At 49.3% G+C, this 23231-nt stretch overlaps 1 protein-coding gene across 1 annotated transcript in view; it reads right to left on the bottom strand.

Annotated features, from left to right (window-relative positions):
* Positions 1-23231, bottom strand: part of XYLT1 (xylosyltransferase 1) — a 306713-nt gene that overhangs the window by 135269 nt on the left and 148213 nt on the right. The window contains exon 3 of the mRNA XM_082432554.1: positions 5206-5716. Within this exon, the coding sequence (XP_082288680.1) occupies positions 5206-5716 (511 nt within the window). The remainder of the gene's footprint in view (positions 1-5205; positions 5717-23231) is intronic.

The raw sequence follows: 23231 nt of genomic DNA, 5'->3' as shown, positions 1-23231 counted from the left end.
CCCCCCTCCCAGTGACTGCTTTCCGTGGAACCTCTCAGTTTTCATCTCTCATTCTTCACCTGGACACCTGGGCTGCAGTCACTCCACTGGCTTTACCTGGCACAGCAAAGAGTGAGGAGGTGTCAGAGGCACCCGGGTAACCCGTGGGGCCTCTCTTGAGATGCTTTTTTTTTTTTTCTTGAGGCATTTTAACTCAAGATGGAAGGAGGCTTGGTGGCCTATGAGGGCCGTTGGAGAGAGCATCTTGACATTTAATTGTTCCCAATATAATGAGGCATTGCCTGCTTAGAATGCCTCTTACAGATCAAATGGGCTTTATTGGGAAAGCCACCTCTGCCCCTCACCAGGGTTGGTGTGTCCTCTGTGGCCAGGGCTCCCCGTGGAAGGTGTGGTCCAGGAAGGCTTCTCTGAGGAAGGGGCATTTAGGCTGAGATCTGGAGACGGAAGAGGTGGGGTGGAGTGTGCAGTGGGGGCAACAATGGAGGGGGCTGGGACGAGCAGGAGGGAGTGGCTGAGGCACGCGGGGCCTTGTCTGAAGACCAGCGCGAGACAGCTAGGGCTGGGCAAGGGGCGGTCACCCTGCAGGCGGGCCTTCCACTCTTCTCAACGCCACCACCACTGCCTTGCTACAGCCGACAGCCAAACACATCCGCTGTACCCTACCCGCCTCTGCACCAGGGGTTTCATATTCATGATCCCATGTCAGCCAACAACCCTATGAGGATAGGGTACGAGTATCTGTGTCCATTTTACAGATGAGGAAGCTGAGGCACTAGGAAGTCAGGGTCACACCACTAGCAAAGACAGAACCAGGATTCAAAACCCAGTGTCAGCAGATCTTCCGATGGAAAAGCTTTTTCCAGCCCAGGCCACCCTGGGCCTTCCATCCAACATGCTTTCATTTCCATGAAACTCTGGGAGGTCCAGTCGGAGTGCCTGGCGGCTCTTGGGTGATTCTGGAGTCTAAGGAAGGGACAGGAGGCCTAGGCAACTGTGGGAGGTGAGGGGGGGCACTGGGGGCTGGGCCACCTGGGTGGGGAACGTGGGTGGGGGTGGGGGCCGGTGGCTTGGTGGCTGAGCACGGGGGCTCTGGGAGGAACGAGGGGCACTGCGGGATTAGAAACAACCCGCTCGGGGGCCAGGCTTGGGGGCCGATGGGGTAGAGCACCCCGCCTGACCTCACCGCATCTCACTCCTGGGGGCTGTGAGTGGATGGTCCGCAGATCTGCGTTTTCCTCCTGAAAACATGTCACCATTCCAGCTGCTTCCTCCAAGAGGCTGGCAGTGAAGCAGACAGGTCACAGGGGCAAGGTATCCATGCAGAGCACACCAATCCGGGGGTTCTAGACTCTTCCTTTTCCCTGAATGGTGCTGGGGTGCGGGGACTGGAGGCGTGGGGGTCGGAGAAGCAGGAGCCCTTTACACAAGCCAACATTTAACATCGATCCCCTCGTTACTTTTCAGACTTCAAGCCATGAGGAATTGTTTCCTTAGTTATATTCAACTTCCGGCATCCTGTCAGCTGAAGTCTGGGTGATGCCGAGTTCGGCGAAATGACAAACAGTGCGTACATCTGCGTGCAGACGTGTTAAGTGTATGTCTCTGTTTACACACATACCTACTTCCCCTCCCCTCCCCACTCGGCTTCCTCACTGCCCGCGGAGCTGGAGCTCAAATCCCTCCTGAGCAGAGGGAAATCCGGGTGTCATGGTTTCCAGAAAGGGAACGCGATCTCCGTATGGGGTGTAATTACATCTTAGCTTTCTGCAGAAGAATAGTTTATGGTTTAAATGCTATTAATTGTAAGCTGTTTTGTTCCACGGGAAGTTGTTCGTTGATAACTACCCAATTAGGGTTATTTTGCAATTAGTCTATTCATAGAGAATTTATTGCAAAAGGGGAAGGCTGTGGTGCAGTAAATGAAGGCACTGCCCGGGCTGGTGTGCCAAGGCTCAGACGCCCATCTTATTACCCAGCTCCCAGCTCCCTGGAGGGTGTGCCACCTTGGCAGACACAGCAGAGGCCACAGGGAATCCCCCAGGCTGCACAGCCAGGCTGGAGGTGTCTCAGCGGGACCAGGACAGGCCACGCCAGCCCACTCGCTCCCCCATCAACACCCACCCTTCTCCTTGCAACTGTACTGATGGCGGAGAGAGACAGCCTGCGGGCTCAGGACATTCCCGAGGTCGGATCCTTTAGGCTAAAGTGAAACCTTCTGTCTCCTGAAGAGGGAAAGGCTCTGGGGAGGATTCAGGCTCTGTAATCCTGAGATACGATACCAGCCCTGCCATCTACTAGCCATGCGCCTGTGACCAAGGACTAAACCTCGCCGAGCCTCCATTTCATCATCCATTAAATGGGTCGATAAGAGACCGACCTCATAGGGCTGGTGTGAGGATATAGTGGGATGGGAGGCACAGTGCTGGAGGTACCACTACACAGAACTGGTACCTTGCAGGGATCAGCACACTATGGCCCCATGGGCCACATCCCACCCACAGCCTGCTTTTGGAAATTGAGTTTTATTGGAATAACCAAGTGCATTTGCGTATGTATTGTCCTGGCTGTTTTTGAGATGTAATGGCAGAGTCGAGGAGTTGTGACAGAGACTGCACGGCCCACAAAACCTCAAATATTTACTCTGGCCCTTTATAGAAAAAGTGTGTTGACCCTTGGGACACAGCGAGTACCCACTGTCATTCTCATGGAAAGGCATTCAGCTCAGGCCTCTGCCAGGCCAGGCACTAGCTAAGAAAACGATTTTGGAAACATCTCCACTTATTTATTCTGCCACAATCTGCCAAGTCGTGTCAAGAGTATGATGGGAACCCCGGGACTGCTTAGACGAGGGTTAAAATGCAAGAGAGAAGCAAACCTTTTCTTTTTAGACCTTTCTATTGAAAAGAGAGCATAGTACAGATACATGTTTCCAACAGAAAACTGAAAAAATACAGATGAACGTGAGTAGAGTTGAAGCTGTCCCCGCTGCACCCTACCCAGAGGGCCACGTGAAGGGCTTGCCGTGGACACTTCCAAGCCTCTCTACACATTTACCCACGTGGCCGTCCCCCGCCTGATCCACACCCTCCGTTCTGTGACCAGCGGTCAACAGAGAAGCATGTGTGAGAGATGAGGAGGCCTGAATTTTAGCCCAAGTTCAGCCTCTAACTGATTAGGTGACCTTGATGATAAGTCTCCTCTCCTCTATGGGCCTCGTTTCTTACCTGTCCAGTGGAGAGACGGAATTAGGATTTCTCTAGGGGAGATCTAGTCCCCTTTTCCTTGGGAGCCATTCTCACCATGCACATCCTTCTCTCTCGAGAGAGACGGGGGATTGATGAAGCACTAGGCATCTTCCTGCCTGGCTTCCAAATCCTCCAGTGTTGGGGGAACTGAGAGCCCCCTGCCCCCATCCTGCCTCTTGGTCCAGCTCTGTCGTCACCTTTCCTGATGCTCTGACCTTCTGTCTCGACAAAGAGGCGGGCCCAGCCGCTGGGACCACGGACCCATTCCTCTTCCACACGTGGACCCTGCCCCTGCCCCATGCAGGTCTTTCCACGTGTCTTCCCCCCACCCCTGCCCTCAGGACCTCTGGGTTGTCCCATGGTCGGGGACCTTCTCTCTCCACTTGAGAGTGAACTAAAGCATTTGGTGGTATCTGAATTTAGAAGCAACAAGGAGGTATTTTGAACGCCTGACCACTTAGTGAGGGATAGCGGGGTACCCCTTGCACTGATTATGGCCAATGAGAATGAGGGGTGACCAAGAGCAAATTGGGAAATGGGCCCCAAGGGAAGACCAAGTGGGAAGACCCTTCGAGTATTTAATGAAGGGCGCTCCCTGGACAGATAAGGAAGCGGGAACCAGTGAGGGGAAAGGGCTTTTCCTGTTAGTTCATGGCTGAACTCAACTAGAACACAATCTCTCCATTTCAAATGCATCCCTCTCTGTTTGTTCCCATTGACACTGGCTCTTTCTGTGTAGAAAGTGTCTTTTGGATGCAGTCCGCCCTCTGCTTGGAGAAAACCACTGCACGAACCAATTCACAAACTATTTGGGATGTAACGTCTTCTCCAAGGAAAAATAAAATCTACTGGTTCACAATGAGCTTATGTGGGGATGGGGGTACATGGGTGAAACAGTAGTGACCACCACGAGGTAACTGTAGCCAGATGATGGGAACGTGAAGGTTCTCCCTACTCTGAGGTGGGTTTGAAATTTTCTGCCATAACATTTTTTTTTTTTTTTTAAGAAGGGATCTTGACAAAATATGACCTAACCCGGGATGGCAATATCTCTATCTCAGGATGTCTCTACCTACAGGCTTGTAAGGCCACTTACAAGGCATGTGACCTTAGGGAAGTTGTTTTACGTCTCTCACGTGTAAAAAAGTTATGCTAACGATGATGGTGCTAGCCTCACTGGGCGGTGGATGAGATGAACTGATTGAATGCAAAGTGCCCGTGCTGTTCCCGGGACACAGTGAGCGCTCGGTAACTGTTATTACTCCCCTGCCACACGCACTGGAAAAGGTGAAACCTGCCAGCAAGGAATACGCGTCAGAGGCATGAGGTGAGATGCAGAGATGCACGGTGATGCCTCACCTGTGCAAAACTGTCCCCCGTCAGTTTCTGAGGACCCTCCCCTGTGCTTGTGAACGCCGCTGTTACAGCTCTGACCTCGCACTGCATCGCAGCAAGAGGTCTGCTTTATCACTGGTCATCAGCACAGAGAAGGGGGCCCAGCACAGGGCAGGAGGGAGGGAGGGAGAGAGAGGAAGGGAAGGAGGAAGAAAATAAGGAAGGAAGGAATTTTAGATGGAGGGAAATGGGAAGGATGTTTTCCAGAGCCTCCGATGTCAATGCAACCAACTAGAAACCTTTCAAATCTTATTCAACTACAGTAATATTGGTGTCAATTTTAATCTCAATATTCTGCTGAGACAGAAATAAACCATATCAATACCATTGCCTCCTACGACTTCCACATTAGCCCCGATTGCACTGTATTTTATCCTTTGCCACAAAAGCAACAGGTTAAAGCTAACAAAAGGTAATTTGATTTTGCGAAACTTTTCTCACATGAGACTTCTGAATTCAGGGAGGCCCAAAACCAAAGATCTCCTGTCTTCATTTGGGGTTTGAAAAATAGGGCGGTTGTTCTGAAAAGGTCTGAGAATGTGAGCAGAACGGGGCTGGGACTTACCTTCGAGGGGACAGAACCGAGTGACCTTCTCGGGCATCAGCAGCCCATGCTTGTGGCGGCAGTAGGTCTCCCCGATCTCCTGGCGGCAGTGCTTGGACTTGGAGCGGGACAGGGCGGAGATGGCCTCCTTACCCGAGATGTCACACTTGAGGGGCCGGTCGGGCTTGATCTCGGGGGAGCTGCCCACAGTCTTCCGGGCGTGGGGCTGTCTGGGGGCATCCTTCCCTCGGCTGCCGTTTACTGGGGCTCTCTCACCAGGAGGCAGCACTTCGTTGGTACCTTTCCCGGGGGACAGACGCCCCTTCCCCTTCCCCTCCTGCTCCAGCTTCCTCTTCAGAAGCTCCTTCTGTCCTCTTGGGGGCTTCTTCGTCAACTCGGGCTGGTGCTTTTGCTTTTGAGTCCTGGGTGCAAAGTTGCTGTTGTCCACATTCTCAAAATCCTTGGGCACAGAGTTCTCATTGTTGCTGTCTGTCCGCACTTTCTCTTTTGGCCGGTGAGAGAAGTAGCCATCCTGGACAAGACAGGAAAGAAACACAGAAGAGAAACTTGACTTTGCCATCACGCTAAGCAGGCTGGCCCTGGAGAGTGGGGGCACGTAGGTTTGGAAGTCTGGGCCCTGGTTCCACGCCCTGCCTTTGCTACGAGCTTAATGTTAGACTTCATGTTAGATTTTTCTCTTTGACCCTCAGTTTCCCAACCTGGAAATAGAAGATGTTCCAACTAGAAAATAAAGCATTTGCAAGCTCTAACGTGCTATGACTATGATCCTCGATGCCTGTTATTAACCACACTCCCTTTTCATATAAGTTTCCTCGGTTGTCTCTGCCACTGGAATCTGGACAGTTTGTTCCAAGCTTCCTGTTTAAATTCTAGCAGCAAGCACTGTGATGGTTTATTTAATGGCTAGAAATGCCATAATAAAGCTATAACGGGAGAAAATATTGGTAGGATAGTATATACTTTACATTGCCTTTAGGACATGCTCGTCGATCTATGCCCGTAAGAGAAATCAGACCGTGCCATAGTTAATTCTGAGGGGGAGACATCACCGGCTATCTTGGGGGGAATATGCCCTTTATAGGACAATCCTATGCAAGGATCCTGCAGTGAGTCCCAGGGGGATGAAAACTTGTGACAGTCTTATGTCTGAGCTTTGACTCTTGATGTTTGTACCTGGAGCAGAACTGATTAAGTCACGGGGTCGGGGGTGGGGGGGGCAGGGTGTCAAGAGAAAGGCCGAGAGTCATTCTGGAGAAAATGAGTCTTTCCGGGAAGGCAGGCACCCCAAACTCAGCTTCTCCATGGGGAGGTGGGCCCTGGCCATTTTGAGCTCGGATCAAATGCACTGGTCAACTAACATCCTGCGTCACTTCCAAAACACATTGCTTCTGCTTAGAGCCCATTATCAAGGCCTTAACCTGAAAGAGAATCCACTGTCCCGAAGCTAGTCAGAGGGGACACAGAGGCCACAGAGGATGCTAATTGACTCCATAAATCTACATCCATTGCTCTAGAAACACATTGGCAATGAGTAGCAATTTTGAGGGCAGACTTCCTCGTTCGTTTTCCTAAATGTGCCGATTAAAGGTTCTCAAGGAAGAGGATGATGGTGGAGAGCAGTGGAGGTAGTGCTGGTGCCCAGGATCGGCTGACATGCAGCCGACACTGAGCGTGGCTCCTCCTTCATTAGGTCTGCAAACTACTGCCCTCCCCGAACCAAATCCTGCCCGCCATTTGTTTTTGTCAATAAAGTTTTATTGAACACAGCCACACTTGTTCATTTATGGACTGTCTATGGCTGCTTTCCTGCTACAACAGCAGAGGTGAGTGGCTGCCATAGAGACTGTCTGGTCAGCAAAGCTTAAACTATTTCTAGCTGGCCCTTTAAGAAAAAGTGTGCAGACCCCAGCTCTCCAAGGACTGTGAATTTAGAAGGTTCCCCTGGGCTTGGTTTGATTGCCCTTGTCTCCAATGTCCCCATTGGCCCATTTGTCCCCATTTGGCCCAGCAACGTGTCTGCCCTCTTCTTGCCTTTGTCCCATCTCCCCTGGCATCAAGCACCAATTTCAAGAGGCCGTAAAAATGAAGACTACACTAAGATACCTCGTGGCCATTCTGTAAGTTGATGTTACTTTTGTTCTCATTTTGCAGGTACTGGGCATCAGTGACTTATCCAAGGTAACTCAGCTGGTTGGTGGTGAAGCTTGGATTCAAACCAGACAGACCGCAGACCCCACGCCCTGGGCTACCAGCTCCACCAGCCACTTCCAGGAAGCTGCAGAGCCTTCTGATCCGCATCACTCTGTCCCCTTAAGCACGGCAGCCTGGCTCCCTTCCCATCCACTCCCACCCAGCTCAACGGATCTGGGATAGGCATGTCATCTCCACATAGCCGTGTCAAGGCTGGCCGGTGGCCATTAGGTGGCAGGGCGTCACAGAGAGGGAGAGGACAGTAAGGAGGGGCCACGAAGCACCAGGAGCTTGAGGTGGCAGGAGCTGGGAGGCCATGGGTAGGAAGAAGGAAACAAGGAGATGCCGAGGGAGAGTGGAGTCTGTGCTGGGCCCTGGAGTGGCTACTGGTCATACACAGGAGCTGATATTACATGCCGGTCTGTGAAGGGGAACTTCTGGTTCTGACACCTGTTTCCAGTCTTTCTTACCTCTCCACGTTATCTTGCAAGAAATCCCCCTCAGTGAGGGGCCATTCCTCTGTTCTTATAAACAAACCACACTGATATTCCTCTTTTCCCTTTTTTCTGTCCAGAGGCCCTTGAAGAATCCCAAGCAGCCTCTCAGATGCATTTTCTGAGCACTCGCTGTCAGCCAGGCACCATATGCAAATGACTCACAGGTATTACTTATTGGACACCAACAATCGTCCCATAAGGGGTACCCTCCTCACTATTTTACAGAAAGAGGAGCCAAGGCTTGTTGCTTTAACACTCTCAGGCAAGGGCACGTATCAAGTGCCAGGCACTGTGCTAAGCCCTTCCATGTTTAACCTTCAGAAATAACTTTCAAGACAGGTATTACCATTCCCCCATCTTACAAAAGAGGGACAAGGGGAACTTGGGGATGTTCAGTGATTTGCCCGACATCATTTAGGGGAGGCTGTGAACTCGTACCTGTTTAATTCTAAAACTTGCTATAGTTTAGTGCCTCTTCTGTTTGGCTGAGAGGTCAAGGGAGGAGCATTTAGCTCCCCCTTCTCTGTGGGGGAATGGATGGGGTATCTCTCTCTTTGCTCATATTAGCCTAGGTTGGGATGGAGCTGGATGGGGGGGATGGTATTCAATAAAGCTGTTGACAAATATTCCAGTTCTCTTCCTTCTAGGCACATGATACAATTGTACTTCCCATCCCCTGCAAATGAGGCACAGCCAAGCAACCTGCTGTGGCCAAGACCAGTGACTCGGGCCAGGACACAGTTTGCCATGTCCCTCCTTCCCCCATAGCATCCAGCCACACTCCTGATGGTGAAGGCCCTGCATTCCTGAGTGAGGCCAGGGTGGAGGACAGACTCCACCAACCCTCCACGGGCAGAATAAACCTCTGCTGCTTTCTGTCACTGAGGTTTGGGGATCTTTGTTACTGCAGCATAGTCTAGCTCATGCTGATTAATACAGGAGCCAACCTGATCTGCTTTCTTCCTCTTAGCTGTCCTCAGATACAGGAGCCAATTTATTATTATTTTTTGCCTCTAACGGTTGGAAAATCAGTTAGATGACTCCTCCTGCCTGAGAACAAGAATTTAAATTCTGTCCCTAAGCCCGTTTTCTAGAAGTTAACAAGAAGGCAGACAGTGAGCAGAAAGGCCTCTGCCCTCACAGCCATCTGCATCCTCTCTCATCATCAAACACATCCTCAGAACTGTTTCTGGGTTGTTCTCTTTCCTCATCATTAACTGATGATCATCAGTTTGTCCCCCAAGCAGAAAACCTCCGTAAAACCACTAATTTCAAAAGCTCACGTTCTCTACCACCTTCTGGCAGAAGTTCTCCAAGCAACACCAGCCACAGGAAGCACTGCAATCAACGAAGCTAATTTGGCCGTCAGAGAACGGCTGTTTCCTCTGGTTAATTTGTGATATCAGGACCAGGCGCCACCATCAATTCTAATAGGACTCATGATTAATAAGCGTTGTCTACTTAGAGACACCCCCGCGATGGGGATGGTGAGCTCACGGTGGCCCCTTGGCCTTCCGCCTGGCCCCAGGTGCTACTCAGCTGCCAATCAAAAGATTCGAGTGTAAGAGAAAAGGGAAATATTTTGTCTTCTGGAATGAAGAGCTCACAGATATTCGACAGCTTCCAGAAAAGCCACTGAGCCATAGTCAGTGAGAACCAGGCATCACGCAGAGGCCTGGGATGATCTGTCACGCTGTGTCAGGGTTGCTTCCTACAATAGCTGATGAGTTCTCCTACACCTTCCCTCCACAGTTTTCTTTCTTTTCTTGTACATTTTATTTTATCGCGGCAAGAACACTTAACATGAGCTCTACCCTCTTAACAAACGTTTTAAGTGCACAATACAGTATTGCTACCTACAGACACAAGGTAGTACAGCATATCTCTAGAATGTATTCATCCTGCATAACTGAGACTTTATGCCTGTTGATTAGCAATTCCTCACCTCCCCTCCCCCAGCCCCTGGCAACCACCATTCTACTCTCCGAATTTCTGAGTTTGGCTATTTTAGATTCTCATGTAAATGGATCAAACAGCATTTGTCTTAGTCTGTCTGGCTTATTTCACTCAGCATCACACCCTCCGGGTTCATCCATGGCATCACATACGGCAGGATTTCCTTCTTTTTCAAGACTGAATAATATTCCATTGTACGTATATGTCACATTTTCTTTATCCATCCATCCCTCGATGGGCATGAGATATCACCTTGCCTTCCCTCTAACTCTTCACCTGCTCGCCAAGAGGCAAATGGGTCTCAGCTTTTCTCTTCTTCCCCTGGAGAATCAAGATCCAGACATCCAAACCCAGGTTCCCTTCCCTATAAAAACCAACCTTGGGAGGTTTCCAGGCAAATACATGCAAGATGACCATCATATCCTCAGCACCCGTGTCCCCTCATACTCTGGCCCTTCACACACCTTGTGTCTCTAATCCTCTCGAATACCCAGTGAAGCAACAGCATGAGTCCTAATGAAGGGGAGGAAAGTAAGGCACAGGGAGGTTAAATAACCTGACCAAGGAATGAATGTGATGCTAGAAATGACATGATTCAAATTCTGCATGCCTCAGTTTCCTCATGTGGAAAATGGGGATGTGAAAATAATATTTATGTCATGGGTATTTGGTGAGGATGAATGTATGTCAAAACTTCCAGAATGTGCCCACCACACCCAAAGCAGGAGAAAGAATGAGCAAAGAAGTTTCCCTACTAATCAACACTGGGCCTCCACCATCTCACCCCTGATGGTCTCCACCTGGAGGACAGATCAGTTAGTATTTCTTCATTATGATCGCTAGCTGTGTCCCCTTTATTCTTAAGCAATCCAACACTCTCACCTTGGGTTATTTATGCAAATGCAACCCTTTGACTTATTTTATTTTAATGTACTTATTGCAATGATTGCACATTCAAATGTTTGCATGCGAGCTCCAAAACTCTAATTGCTCTGCTGTTGCCTTATCCCTAAGCTGCTGCTAGAATCCATTTTTATTCTGGAGAAATAATTAAATGCAATAATGTCCTCTATTCCCATTCAACCTTGGGCATGTTTAGAGTCAATTTCAATCAGGTAGAAATAAGCCAAGCACAAGATGGCTTCGAGAGGCAGGTTACATGACCCAGGCTGCTGTTTCAGAGACGCCTGGGTCTGCTCTGTCCTTCCTGGTTCTCTAACGTTCAGACTTCAGGATGGATCTCTCCTCGCTTGATCAACTGAATCGGCCCAACCTCCTCCCCTGCACCCAGGTCCTGTTTCCGAGGGGTGGAGGTGGGTTGCTGTGTTTTCAAACTCTCCACTCATTGATAAACCTTTGCTCTTATTTTTGTGTAGAAAGAACACCTAACAAGAAAGGAGGAGACCTGGGTACTTGTCTTGCTTTAGCGACCGTCAGATTTTCTCATCTGTAAAATGACAGGTCCTGTGTGTGTGCTGCTGAACAGTCTCTGAATTAACCGTTAATCAATACAATCGATTAACAAAGTTCTGCCATTTCAGATCATTGAGAAATAACTGATGGATTTTAAGAGACCAGGGACCGAGGGACAGATGGACGCTCCTAAGTGCATCGTCTTCTCCCTGCCTCATCCTGCGATCGTTTTCTCCAGCAGCTCTTAGACCTGGGACAGACCATTTCATCTCCCTGCACCCTGACGTCCTCATCCATCCCAGGGGCTGAGGCCGGCATCTATCTCCCTGGAACTGAGAGAACAGATGAAGCACAGAACACAGTGATTGACACATGCAAGGTGCTTACGAAACATGCATCTATTAGAAAATATGCATACAGTGCTGGCGCTGCCCCAGGCTCTGTTCCCAAGCCCTCTGCAGAGACTAGTTCGTTTGATCCCCATGAGGACCCTACGAAGGAGATGCTGTGTTATTCTCCCCGTTTTTCGGATGGGATCATGAAGGTTCAGAGAAGTTAAGTGACTAAATCCAGATCTAGGAAGTGGAGGAGCCGGGATTCAAACCCAGGCAGTTGGGGTCCAGAGGCCACACCAGCCAACACTGCACCGCCTCTCTGCAGCTATGAGGAATAGAGATGGTGTCAGAGGGGAGCCCCGGCCAGGTGCGCTGTGCAGGCGTGAGGGCGCCTGTCCCACCTGCTCACTCATAACGACCCGTTTACGGCTTTCTTTTGTGCCATGTGGACGCACTGCCAGCTGAGTAGCTGTTTGCTGTTGAACTCAGTGTCCGCGGCTTCATTCCAATCACCAAGGTGATCAAGGCCATTGAGAGGGGCACATGGGGGAGAAGCCCACACCTGCTTCCAAAAGGACTTCTGTGCCAGGGCAGTGGAATGGAGGAGGCACAGTGTGCATGGCTGCACCCAATTAGGACATGCAATTACTGGGCTGCCAATGCAAATAGACCTCACAGAGGCCCCTCGCCCGCCCCCCCGCCCGGCTCATTTGCATGCACAAAAAGTGGCAGGGCTGGCCAGAGCTTAGAAACCCGTGGGCTCTGCTGGGCACGGGCAGGCCAGGCTTTAACAGAACCCTCAATAATAAGCCTGGTGTAATTTAGCAAACTTAGTCATATTAACGGGACGCCCAGCATGGGGTGAGGAGGGAGGGAGCTGGATGGATAGAGCTGGCTTGGAATCCAGCCTCTGCCCCTTAACCCTGATATACAGAGAAAGAAGCTTAGCCTCTCACAGCCTCAGTTTTCTCATCTACAAAAAAAAAAGGGGGTAGGAAGACCTATTTTGCAAAGGTGCAGGAGAGATTAAATAATAGGGGACACATATTTAATTCCAGTTAACAACAGAACAATTAGCATGAGGCTTGATATGTACTCAGCACTCAATCGACATTTTTAGCTGGCACCCCATCATTTGATGAGCAGACCTAAATCATTTGGAAAGGCAGGGTCGGGAGGTGAAGTGTGTTCAGATCCACCCGGCCTCTGCCACTTGCTCACTTCGTGACCTGGGGCACAGTACCTAACTTTGAAAGCCTCAGTCTCCCTCTCTGTAAAATGGGCATAATAACTAGTACCTACCTAACGGGGCTTTTACAACAGCTCAAAGAGTTAATATGTGTAAAGCACTTAGCATAAAGCCTGGAACTTAATAAATGTTAGCTACAATTGATTTAATTGGAATTAATGCTTACTGTGATGATCTAATGAGGTGGTTCTCAAAGTGTGCTCTGGGGACACCTGGGGGACCCTTTCAGGGGATCTTCAAGGTCACTATTTCCATCATAATTTGAAGATGTTATTTTCCTTTTTCTCACTCATCCTCTCACACAAGCACACAGTGGAGTTTGTAGAGGCTCCATGATGTGTGAAATCGCAACAGATTGAAAGCAGAAGCAAATGTGAGAATCCAGCTGTCTTCTATTAAGCCAGATATTACAAAGACTTGCAAAAATGTAAAACAATGCCTCTTTTCATGAAATTTGTTTTTGTTGTACAAAACATATGCATTTTTCATAAAAATTTTTACTTATATAGATAGGTAACGGGTTATGGTTACTTTAAGTAAATCAATAAATAACCATTTTAAGAATGCCCTAGTTTAAATTTCAATATATAGCAAATAATTGATAGATATAACCTACATAAACAAAAGCTCTTTGGGGGTCTGAAATAATGTTTGAAAATATAAGGGGGTCCATGGAGACCACCAAGTCTGAGAATTGCTGAAATACTTGTCATCCGAAATATCTACTCATTGAGGAAATAAAAAGTTGAGGACCTTTTTATGTTGGGTCTTTCCCTATACGTCAAGCCTGTGGATTTATATTTTACTCTCACACACAATAAATACACACACACGGATAGAAATCTAGGTCAACTGGAAATGGGGTGCTGATAAATACTTTTATAGAGAGAGATGCAGGACCCTGAAGCCCTGGGCCACCCTCTTGGGGGGAGAGTGACCTGCTGGCAAAGATTTCCCCTTTGACCGAACTCTAGCCAAGCCCCTCCGAGCCCTTCCTCAACCAGGTCTCAACCTTGGCCCGTAAAGACCTGAGCAAACACTAACATAGTTTCTGACATTTCATGGACACAACTCTTGAATGACATGAGCCCCCCGTATAGCGCCTGCCTGAGAAAACTCAAGGCTGCTGGTAGAATCTAGTTTGCTCCAGCCAACCCCTGAAGACAGGGCCCCAACATCTGTCCCAGCCTTTGTGGGCGGGAAGAGGACTAACTTGGAGAAGCGCCAGTCAGCAAACCCAGATGAGTTTCCTGGGGACAGAGCCCCCCCTTTCTGCTTTTTGTCATTTTTCACTTCCCTGACCCTACTGAGCCCCTGCTCACCCCCGCACTATTCCCTCATGCTCCCTTTAAAAGACCCAGTCACGCTGTACAAATCACAATGGAGTTCAGTTCACACTGGACCCTTCCCCCTAGTGCAATAGTACTTTGCCGATTAAAATCTGTCCTTACGGCCTTGTTTATCTCTGACACTGCCCAAGGCCACATGGCCCGGACCTCAACCCCATAATGCCGCGTCTTTGGGGCCTCAGCACAGGAGTCCAGACTTGACCCATGCTGTCCTTCCAGCCCACCAGGAGGATGTGACAGTGACAGTCACAATGAACAAGCCAGTCTTGCTTCAATAACAAAGCCTTCTGGATTCCTCTAAGACGGACTTTCTTAACTATGATATTATGGACATTTGGGGACAGATCACGCTTAATTGTGAAGGCCGTCCCAAGCATTGTAGGATGTTTAGCAGCACCTGTGATCGCTACCTATTAGATGATAGTAACACCCTTGTGAAAACCAGAAATGTCTCTCGACATTGCCAGATGTCCCCCGGGGGCCAAAAATCACCCTGGTTGAGAACCACGGAGCCGGGGGCAAGTGCTCTGGAGGCTGGTGCTGGCAGCCTCAGCAGCTCAAACCCTGTTCCTATCCAGAAACAACAGCCCCTGCTGACCAAAATGCCCAGATCAGGACAGCTAAGCCAGGAAGAAAGGAGATGGCTGGAGAAAGGGCCCAAGTTAACCAAGGAAAGGTGTGCGGGAGGGGGGAGGGGGAGGGGGCTGGAGGAGGTCAGGAGAAGCAGCATGTGCATGGCGGAAAGGGGGAGGAGGGTTAGAGTCTCCAGCTGGAAACGGGGTGACCCCGAGGAGGGGCACGTTCATTTGGGCAGTGGCTAGTCCCCAACCTGCTGGCACATCCCTAACTTAAACCAGAGGTCATAAGAGGTCATCCAAGGGCACAGATGTTGGTTTGTTTCATACAGTGTTTTCATTTGCTTGGTTTTTAGTCCCACCCAACATTTCAAAATCTAGAGATTCCATCTAAAAATCTGGATTTCCACGCTGTCTTGAAGCATCAGGGGACCTGATAGCACTGGGCTTGGATTCCTGCATGTGACAATCGTCTGGGGCTGAGCGGTGGCCCATAGTATCGAGAAGGAGCATCTGCTCTACAGATCATCACAGCTCTCGTCCAGCCTGGCCCAGGTCCCCTTACCCACCCGCGTGCCATGAGCCTGCTCGAAACCAATGACCCAGGATCTTCAAGTAACTCAACTTCAGAGCCTTGCCTCAAAGACCTCAGAGCCCTTAATGAATCCTTTAATTCCAGGGTCTTCCATGGAAGTGGGACCGCCCCCCACAGGGTGTTCTGAAAACATGTGGTGCCATTTTGGTTGCCACAATGACTGGGGGTTGCTCCTGGCAGAGAGTGGTGGCGGGACACCAGATCCCTGGCAACGCATGTTCCCAAAGCAGTAAGGAAGTGTCCCACACCCTGCAGGACTTGTGAATGTCTCTACGCGTCATGTGGGTGAACAACTCATTTTTAATTTTGCAGGTCAGGAACCTAATACAAATTTACATATGACAGAGCACTTTTGAATGCTTTTAATGTAACTGAATTTTCTAGGAAAGTAACTACCTTTAACTCAAGGGGAGATCCTACATCATTCAGAATTTTAGAACGATTTCAAAAAAATCCCATCATCAACAGCCACGCAAGCTGTGTGTAACTATAATTCTTGTAACTATAATTCTTGGTGATTCAACATCCAGCATTGAACCTTTCCATGTGTCCTCCAGGCCCTCGACACTCAAAGTGAGGCCCATCAGCCGCCAGCATCAGGCCCTGGGAGTTTGTTAGAAATGCAGGATCTCAGGCCCCCACCTGGACCCACTGCATCCGCATTTTAACAAGACCCCCAGGGGGTTCATCTGCACATTACAGTTTGGGAAGTGCTAGTCTGGCGGTGTTGTGCTTGATCATTTACAGAATGAGATACACATCGTTTTTATTTTAAATTACTTTTATATATTCGTTATATTCTTATCAGGGCAGTATATTGATATGTTTCAGAGTTGTGAGTGTTAAGTAGGTTATAACAAGTATGGATTTCATTTCATGATAGACAAAAGGAACATTTTAAAAGATTTATTGCAGGAAGAGGGGTTGGGTCCGATAGGGTTGAGAAGCACTGGTTTATTCACTCCACATACTTTAATTGGGTGGCTACTCCCTGCCAGGCATGGTGTAGGCAAAGGATAGGAAAGTGAATTAAGACACTCTTCCTGCTGTTGGTGGAGTTCAGACACAGGACAGGGGAGTGGGCGTGGACATACATTATTTCAATACAGGACGGGAGTGAAGGCGGGCAGGGGGGCGATGAATGAGTGCCAAGGGTTTCATCAAGAGTTGGAACGTAACGTGCTCCGGGGTCCAGGGAGAGTAGAGGAGGCTTTCACAGAGAAAGCAGTTTTCCTGCCCAGTTTTGAGAAGAAAAAGCATGTTCATGAGGCAGACAAGGGCATCACGGGCAGGCGAGCCCAGCAAAACCAAACTCGGTAACAACAACGAGCGTAGCTAACACTTATAGAACGTTTATTCCGAGAACTGCGCTAACACTTGACACAGATTATCTTTAAAAATCCCAGAACAGTTTGTTAATGAACTCAGTGGGGTTCCCACTGAGTTCCTTACATTGCACACTTTAAATATCTTACAATTTTATTTGTCAATCATACCTCAATACAGCTGAAAAAGAATCCCAGAACAACTCTTTTGGGTAGGTACTATTAGTATCCACATTTTACAGGTGAATGAATGCATGGAGGCACAGAGAGGTCAAGTAACATGCTCCAAATCACACAGCATGGCTATAAAAGCTACACTCTACTCCCTCAGGCTGTTAACATCCAGGCTTGGAGGAGCGTCCGACGTGTACCCAAAATGACCCCTAGTGGGTGACATCACCTCCACCAAAGACCCTGGAAGAGAGCAATCACTAAGTGGGCTGAAATTTTTAAGGGGAGAGAGAGGGTCAGCAGGCAGAGGGTTACTTGAACAACTTGAGTCCTTGGTGTAAAGTCCTCTTGCGCCACTGCCTTGTCTCCGTTACTTGAGACTAACTCCAGCTTTGTACCCGCCGGCCTCAGTGTGCTATCTGTTGTGGTTTTATTTCCCTGCACACGGTCCGTGTTTCTCTTGCCCCAGGTCCCTGGAAGCCCTCCTTGTTCTGGCATCTCCTGCTTGATGTTCTCTCATCCAGGTCCTCTGGGGAAGGGGCACTTGAGGAGACAAACAGGCCTCCTGCTGATGAATCAAACTCATCCTTTGCATCTGCCGGGTCCCCTGCTCCCCACACACCCTGCCACAAGTGGGTAATGAATGACCCACTTGTAAGCTCATTACTGCAGAGTCTCTAAAGAAATGTAAATGCTCACGGAGGCAGCGATATAAATAAGGAAAGATGCCTGTAAATAAATAAACATATATGCACAAATACATACATACAAACCCAATTAATTTATACCATCTGAAAGCCAGAGCCATTTGGGGTGGGGAGAGGAATCAAGGGAAAGGCACCTGATATTACCATCCACGGGATTTCAGAGCTGAGCTTCCCAGCAGCTGCCAATAAATCATCTTTACTATGCAGGGGTACAGATGAGTGTGCTGCTGTCACCCTTTAAATCTCCTTTATGAGCGTGTGTTTGCCTTGGCCCACCCTACCAGGGACGGGGCCTCCACGCAAGGTTTCACTGGCTAAGTTCCCAAAGAAGGCTGCCTTTTTGCGGGCCTACCCCCTGCCAACTTTAGGAGCCCCGCCGGTACTTCCTGTTTACGTGTGGGTTTGGCGTGACATGGAGAACAGCCATCTCCGTCGAGGGCCATGGGGATGGAGGTGACAGTGGTGCCCACCTCAACAGCTGTGGAAAACAGCTTCTGCCTCTTGGCCTGAGGGGGCTGCGGCTTGTGGGATGGGACATGCCATCCACCGCCACACGGCCCACGACCCCCTGACATTCTCTGTCAAGCTTCAGGATGGAAAACCTCCTCACAATTAACTTTTGTTCACCCTGCTCTCCCCCCCGAAAGGAGAGTTCTGGTCACTCCCTTCAGATGGGATGTGTCTGCTGTTCATCTCTCAAACTGTGCTGAGTCAGAGGGGGCAACAGGCCATCACGGCCACTGTGACATGCTGGCGGGTTACAAGGGCATGCTCTGGGGTCACTCTTCTGGATTTGAAACCTGGCTCTGCCCCTTCCTAGCTGTGTGACCTTGGGAGAGTTAGCTAACCTCTCTGAGCCTTGGTTCCTTCCTGTGTAAAACGGGTATAATGATATCTAAACCTCACAGGGTTGATGAGAAGATACATCGACTTTGTGCAAAAGCACAGTTCAGAGCACAGACAATGGAAGGCAGCTGTTATCAACATCATTTCATCCAAACTGCTAGAGTAACTTTCCGTGGTGCGCCAATTCATGCGTATTTACTGAATGCCAAGTAGGTGCCAGCCACCATCCTTGGCAGCAGGGCTAAGTCTATCACTAAGATACAGAGACACCTGCACCTGTGATACTTACATTCCAGTAGAACAAGATAGACAACCAACCTACCAACAACTCAATAAACAGACAAAAATAGACGGGACGTGTTGCGGATGCAATGCTGAGCATCTCTTACATGTTTTTATCCACCCATTTTAAAGATGAGGGAACTGAGGCTGGAAGAGGTTCTCTAAGCTGGTTGAAGAGCCAGGTCTGTCTGGCCCCAGAGAGTTGGGAAAGCGAGAAGAGGAACTGGAGAGAGGCTGGGTGCCCAGGCAACAGGTAAAAGGGCTGTTTCTGCCTCCTCTTGCCCCTCCTGTTATGGAGAGTGACACTCCTCCCCCAGAACATGTGCCATCTGGGCTGGGGAGACGGTTTGCTGTTGGACAAGTTCCTTATTCAAGGGGCTGTTCAGTGGATCCTTCCTGGCAGACGTGCCCTGACTTCTCAAGTCTGGCTGGAGTCAGACAAAGGAGCTCCCCTTTATCCTCAAACGACCCATGAAACAGACCCAGCAGAAGGTGGTTCTGGGAGACCCAATGGACCACAGTAGTTCAGGCCACTAGATGGCTCTTGCTGTGAACTTTACAGAGTGCAAGCGACTAGCTGTACCGAGGTTCTGAAGACAGGCTGCCTTCTCTCTGGACGGGACACGTCTCTAAGTAGTCCTTCTGAGTCCTCAGCTTCCGGGGAGCCCTCTAGGGTCTCCTCGGGTCTCCTGGCTGCCTGACTGCCCCAGGGTGGGTCACTTTCCTTTTCCTCAGGCGGTGAATACCATCAGGATTTTTCACTTAAGAAAAGTTTAAGACAGCAAGACAGGGACTCCCACGCTGACTACTACATACAGGCCAAATGCCCGAGTCATCGCAGCTCCCCCAGTAAAGCAGGCCCTGCCCACTTCCCCAGCTTCCTGCTCCATCCCACCTCCTGCCGTTCTGTAGGTCTGCTTCATCCCACCCCATCTGGCACTCGCTACACGGGAGAGCGCCTGCACCTTACCTAACACTTTGCAAAATTCCCTCGGTTAACCTTCACCTTGATCTTTGCCATACGGATGTTATCATTCCTCACTTGACCTAAGAGTAAACTGAGGCCCAGAGAGGAGGTCATGTGACTCACCCAGCATCACACAGGTAGGAAGGGGCAAGGCTGGGATCAAACCCAGGCCGGTCTGATTCCAAACCTTGTGCTCTTAACTTCCCAGCCTCATCTCTCAATAGCCTCAGAAGTGTCCGAACTTGGACCAAGTCTACCTGTGAACTTTCCCCTCCTGGCTGGACCTCGGGAAGAGAACAGAATACTATCTGTTGTATCCACATGCCTGTAGCTGAGACTAGGAGAATCCTAGCTGACACCAGGTGTTCATGATTTTATGATGCAGCCCCTGCTGCTAGGGCAGCATTTTCCACGTGGTCTCCTGTTGAATGCTCCCACCAGCTTTACAGAGAGGCAGTGTTGCTAGCGGCCAGGGCCATGAGCACTGCAGTGGACTACCTGGGTCCCTGTGACATTTCAAAGCTCTGCGATTTGGGGCAGGTTTCCCAGCTGTAACCAGCTCAAAAAATTACTAGGAGGATGTAACAAGTCATTGCTGGGAAAGCACGTAGGACCGTGCCTAAAACATTAATCATAGCTGTAAATAACACTCCTATTAGTCGTAGGATATCCTTTTTGACAAATGAGTAAACAGAGGCTCAGAGAGGTAAAGACACTTGCTCAAGGCCACACAGATTGGGGATTTAAACCACAGTGCCTGACTCTGGAGCCTCAGCTCAGGGCCACTTCCCAAAACAGCCCCATTCAAGCCACAGACTGGGAATGAGCTCTTCTTGTTGGGAGTGGAACACCTAGAAGAAGGGCTGGCAGTTTCTCTGGGGGCAGCCATGCCTGCAACTTCAGATCCACCCTGGGCTCACTCTCTGTGCGGAGAATGACCCGAGGAGGTCAGCTGCTCAGCACTGTCTGATTTCATCCACCTCCAGGCCACTGATGGCTCCATCAGGATGGCCAAAGAAGCTCATGAGGGTCGGGCTGGGCCTCCCCCACTTTCCCCTTCCTATATTAATTACCGCTTGTAGCCAAGGCTTGAGGTCCACGTCAGCAATAACAGGACAATTCCAAGTCCCGGAAGAAGTCAGGTGGAGGGCACCCCACCTTCACTGGGATGGCCTCGCATGATAAGGATCTTGACTTCATTCACACCCCCAGGGGGTCAACCTGTCCCCACCTGTGGGTCTCTGCCCTCTCTCTGTCCCTCTGTCTGTCCATCTCTTCCTTCTCTCTCACCCCACTGTCCTGCATCATTCCTCAATCAAAAGGCTGGCCCTGGCCTGGGACATTTAAAAAGTTGTTAAACTTCTGAAGAAGTGAGGTGGTAAAATTATGTTTTTTTAATCATTTTCTAAAATGGATCTAAATATTTTCTTAATACAAATGTTTATCAAATATAGAAATTTCTAATATAATCATCACTTAATTATGAAAGATTTCAAAACATACTGAAAGTACAGAAAAATAATATAACACCCCCATGTACCAGTCTTGCCATGCTTTTTTCAACTCTTTAAAGGAAGAAAACTTTAGATATAGTTGAAACACCTCTCATCACTTAATCCCCTTTATCAACAACCCAGAGGTGACTTCTACCCTTCACATCTGTGTGTCTATATCTTTAGTAAATTTGTATGTTTCCACATACAGCATATAATATTGTTTTTTGTGTTTATAAGTTTGACAAAATGGCACCAGGCTGGCTGTAAATATCCCCTTTGCAATCTGCTTGTTTCATTCAATATTTTATTAGCATTCCCCACCCGCTGTCTCCCCTTAATTTTTGTTCGCAATTCTTCTTCCCTCAGATAACATGATGCACTGAGAATGGGCAGCGTTTAGCCCACTGGTTCTCGTCTTTGCTGCCCACTGGAATCACCTGGAAGCTTTTAAAAATACTGATGCCCACGCTGCAACCTGGGAGATACGACTGAGTTAGTCTGGGCTGGAGCCTGGGGATTGAAACTTCTCAAAGCTCCCTAGGTGATCCCAACGTGTAGCCAGAGGTGCAAACCCCCAACTCAGCCCCCTCCAGCCTCAGGTCCTGTTGTGAATCACGGTCAGTCCTGCCCAGACGCCAGTATGTTTTGGACGATGGTTGGGGAGAAGGGGTTGTGTCCTTAAAGGTGTCAATGTGAAAATGGGGACTTCCGGGGGCTAAAAGACTTTGCTATAGGTGACCATTTTTAAGACAAGTTGTAAAGCTGTAGAAAAGAGGATGAGTAACACAGGTGGGGGGCGGGGAATGAACATTCTTACTGAAAGCAAGAATTAGTATTTACTGCACACTTACTCTATGCCCACCCGCCCCGTCCATTGCAAGGCATTTAGATACATTATATCATTTCATCCTCACAATGATCCTTATATGTAGCTACCACTATTGCTAAGCCCATTTCACAGGCAAGGAAACTGAGGCACAAAAATGGCATGTCACCTGCCTAAGGCTTGCTAGTAAGCAGCTGATCCAGAGTATGAACTCCAGAGCCCACTGCCTCCCCACTTGTTGCCTTTCATGCATTTCCCCACATTTCCAAAACACCTAGGACATGCCCGGTCCTGCGTGAGTGGATTGAAATGAATGGGCACATCCTGCCCTGGCTTGGAAGGAAAAAGGAGCGGCCGTGGAGAACTGACAGACTGGCACGTCTGCAGGCGAAGCCAAGCCAACGGGAGCAGATGGAGCCCAGGCGGCAGATGTTAATGCAGTTTGCTTTTTCCATATGCTTTTCTATTTAGCCGAAATAAGTGAATTGTTCTTTAATATCTGTCAGGAGCTTAAACTCCGAAGGCCAGTGGCAGTCACAATCACTCAGAAAGACACAAAGGAATCTGGCTGGGCCGTCCCCTTCACATCACAGAAGAAGGGTGCAGAGCGTCAAGAAAGAGGCCACGGACAGCATGGTCCAGGCCTGTGTACCCGCGTGTGTGCGCTCACACGCACAGACACACACACACAAGCACGCAGTGCTGCCTTTCCCTGACAGCCAGTTTCTCACTTGACATTCTAGAGTCTTTGAAAGCCCATATCAGCGTCCTTTGTATTCAGCAATGAGATTCAAGTGGAGTTTCAGATTTTCCCTTTGGAAAAAAAAGCTCCAATTTGAAAAGATGTAAATGGCTCAAGCCGCTTAGCCGCTTGGGACTTCCAAATCAAACACAGCTCACCTTCTTAATGAAGTAAAGCAAGAAAACTCTGGAACCCTGTCTTCTGACCTGTCTCAGGGTCCTTCGTGTGTCTTGGGTCAGACACACAGCCCCATCACCACCATTCCAAGGGGGCTGGGGTTTGATGGTGGTGGCTGCAGGCAGTATTTTTCCACTTGAAAACCACTTTAACTTTCAGACAGAGTCTCACCAACTTCACTGTCTTTGATGGAGCCAGCTGTGATTCTGTCGACAGCAATAAGCCTCCCTGAGCCCTTCAGCCAGGGAAGGAGCACAGAGGGCATGGCCCCCTGTCTTCACTATTCCAGATCAACACAGAGCAGGGGTTAAGAACAGAACTGAATCTC

This window comes from Balaenoptera physalus, assembly GCF_965194825.1.
Source record: "Balaenoptera physalus genome assembly, chromosome: 16".
Taxonomy (NCBI): Eukaryota; Metazoa; Chordata; class Mammalia; order Artiodactyla; family Balaenopteridae; genus Balaenoptera; species Balaenoptera physalus.
This window is presented reverse-complemented; position numbering and strand designations above follow the sequence as displayed.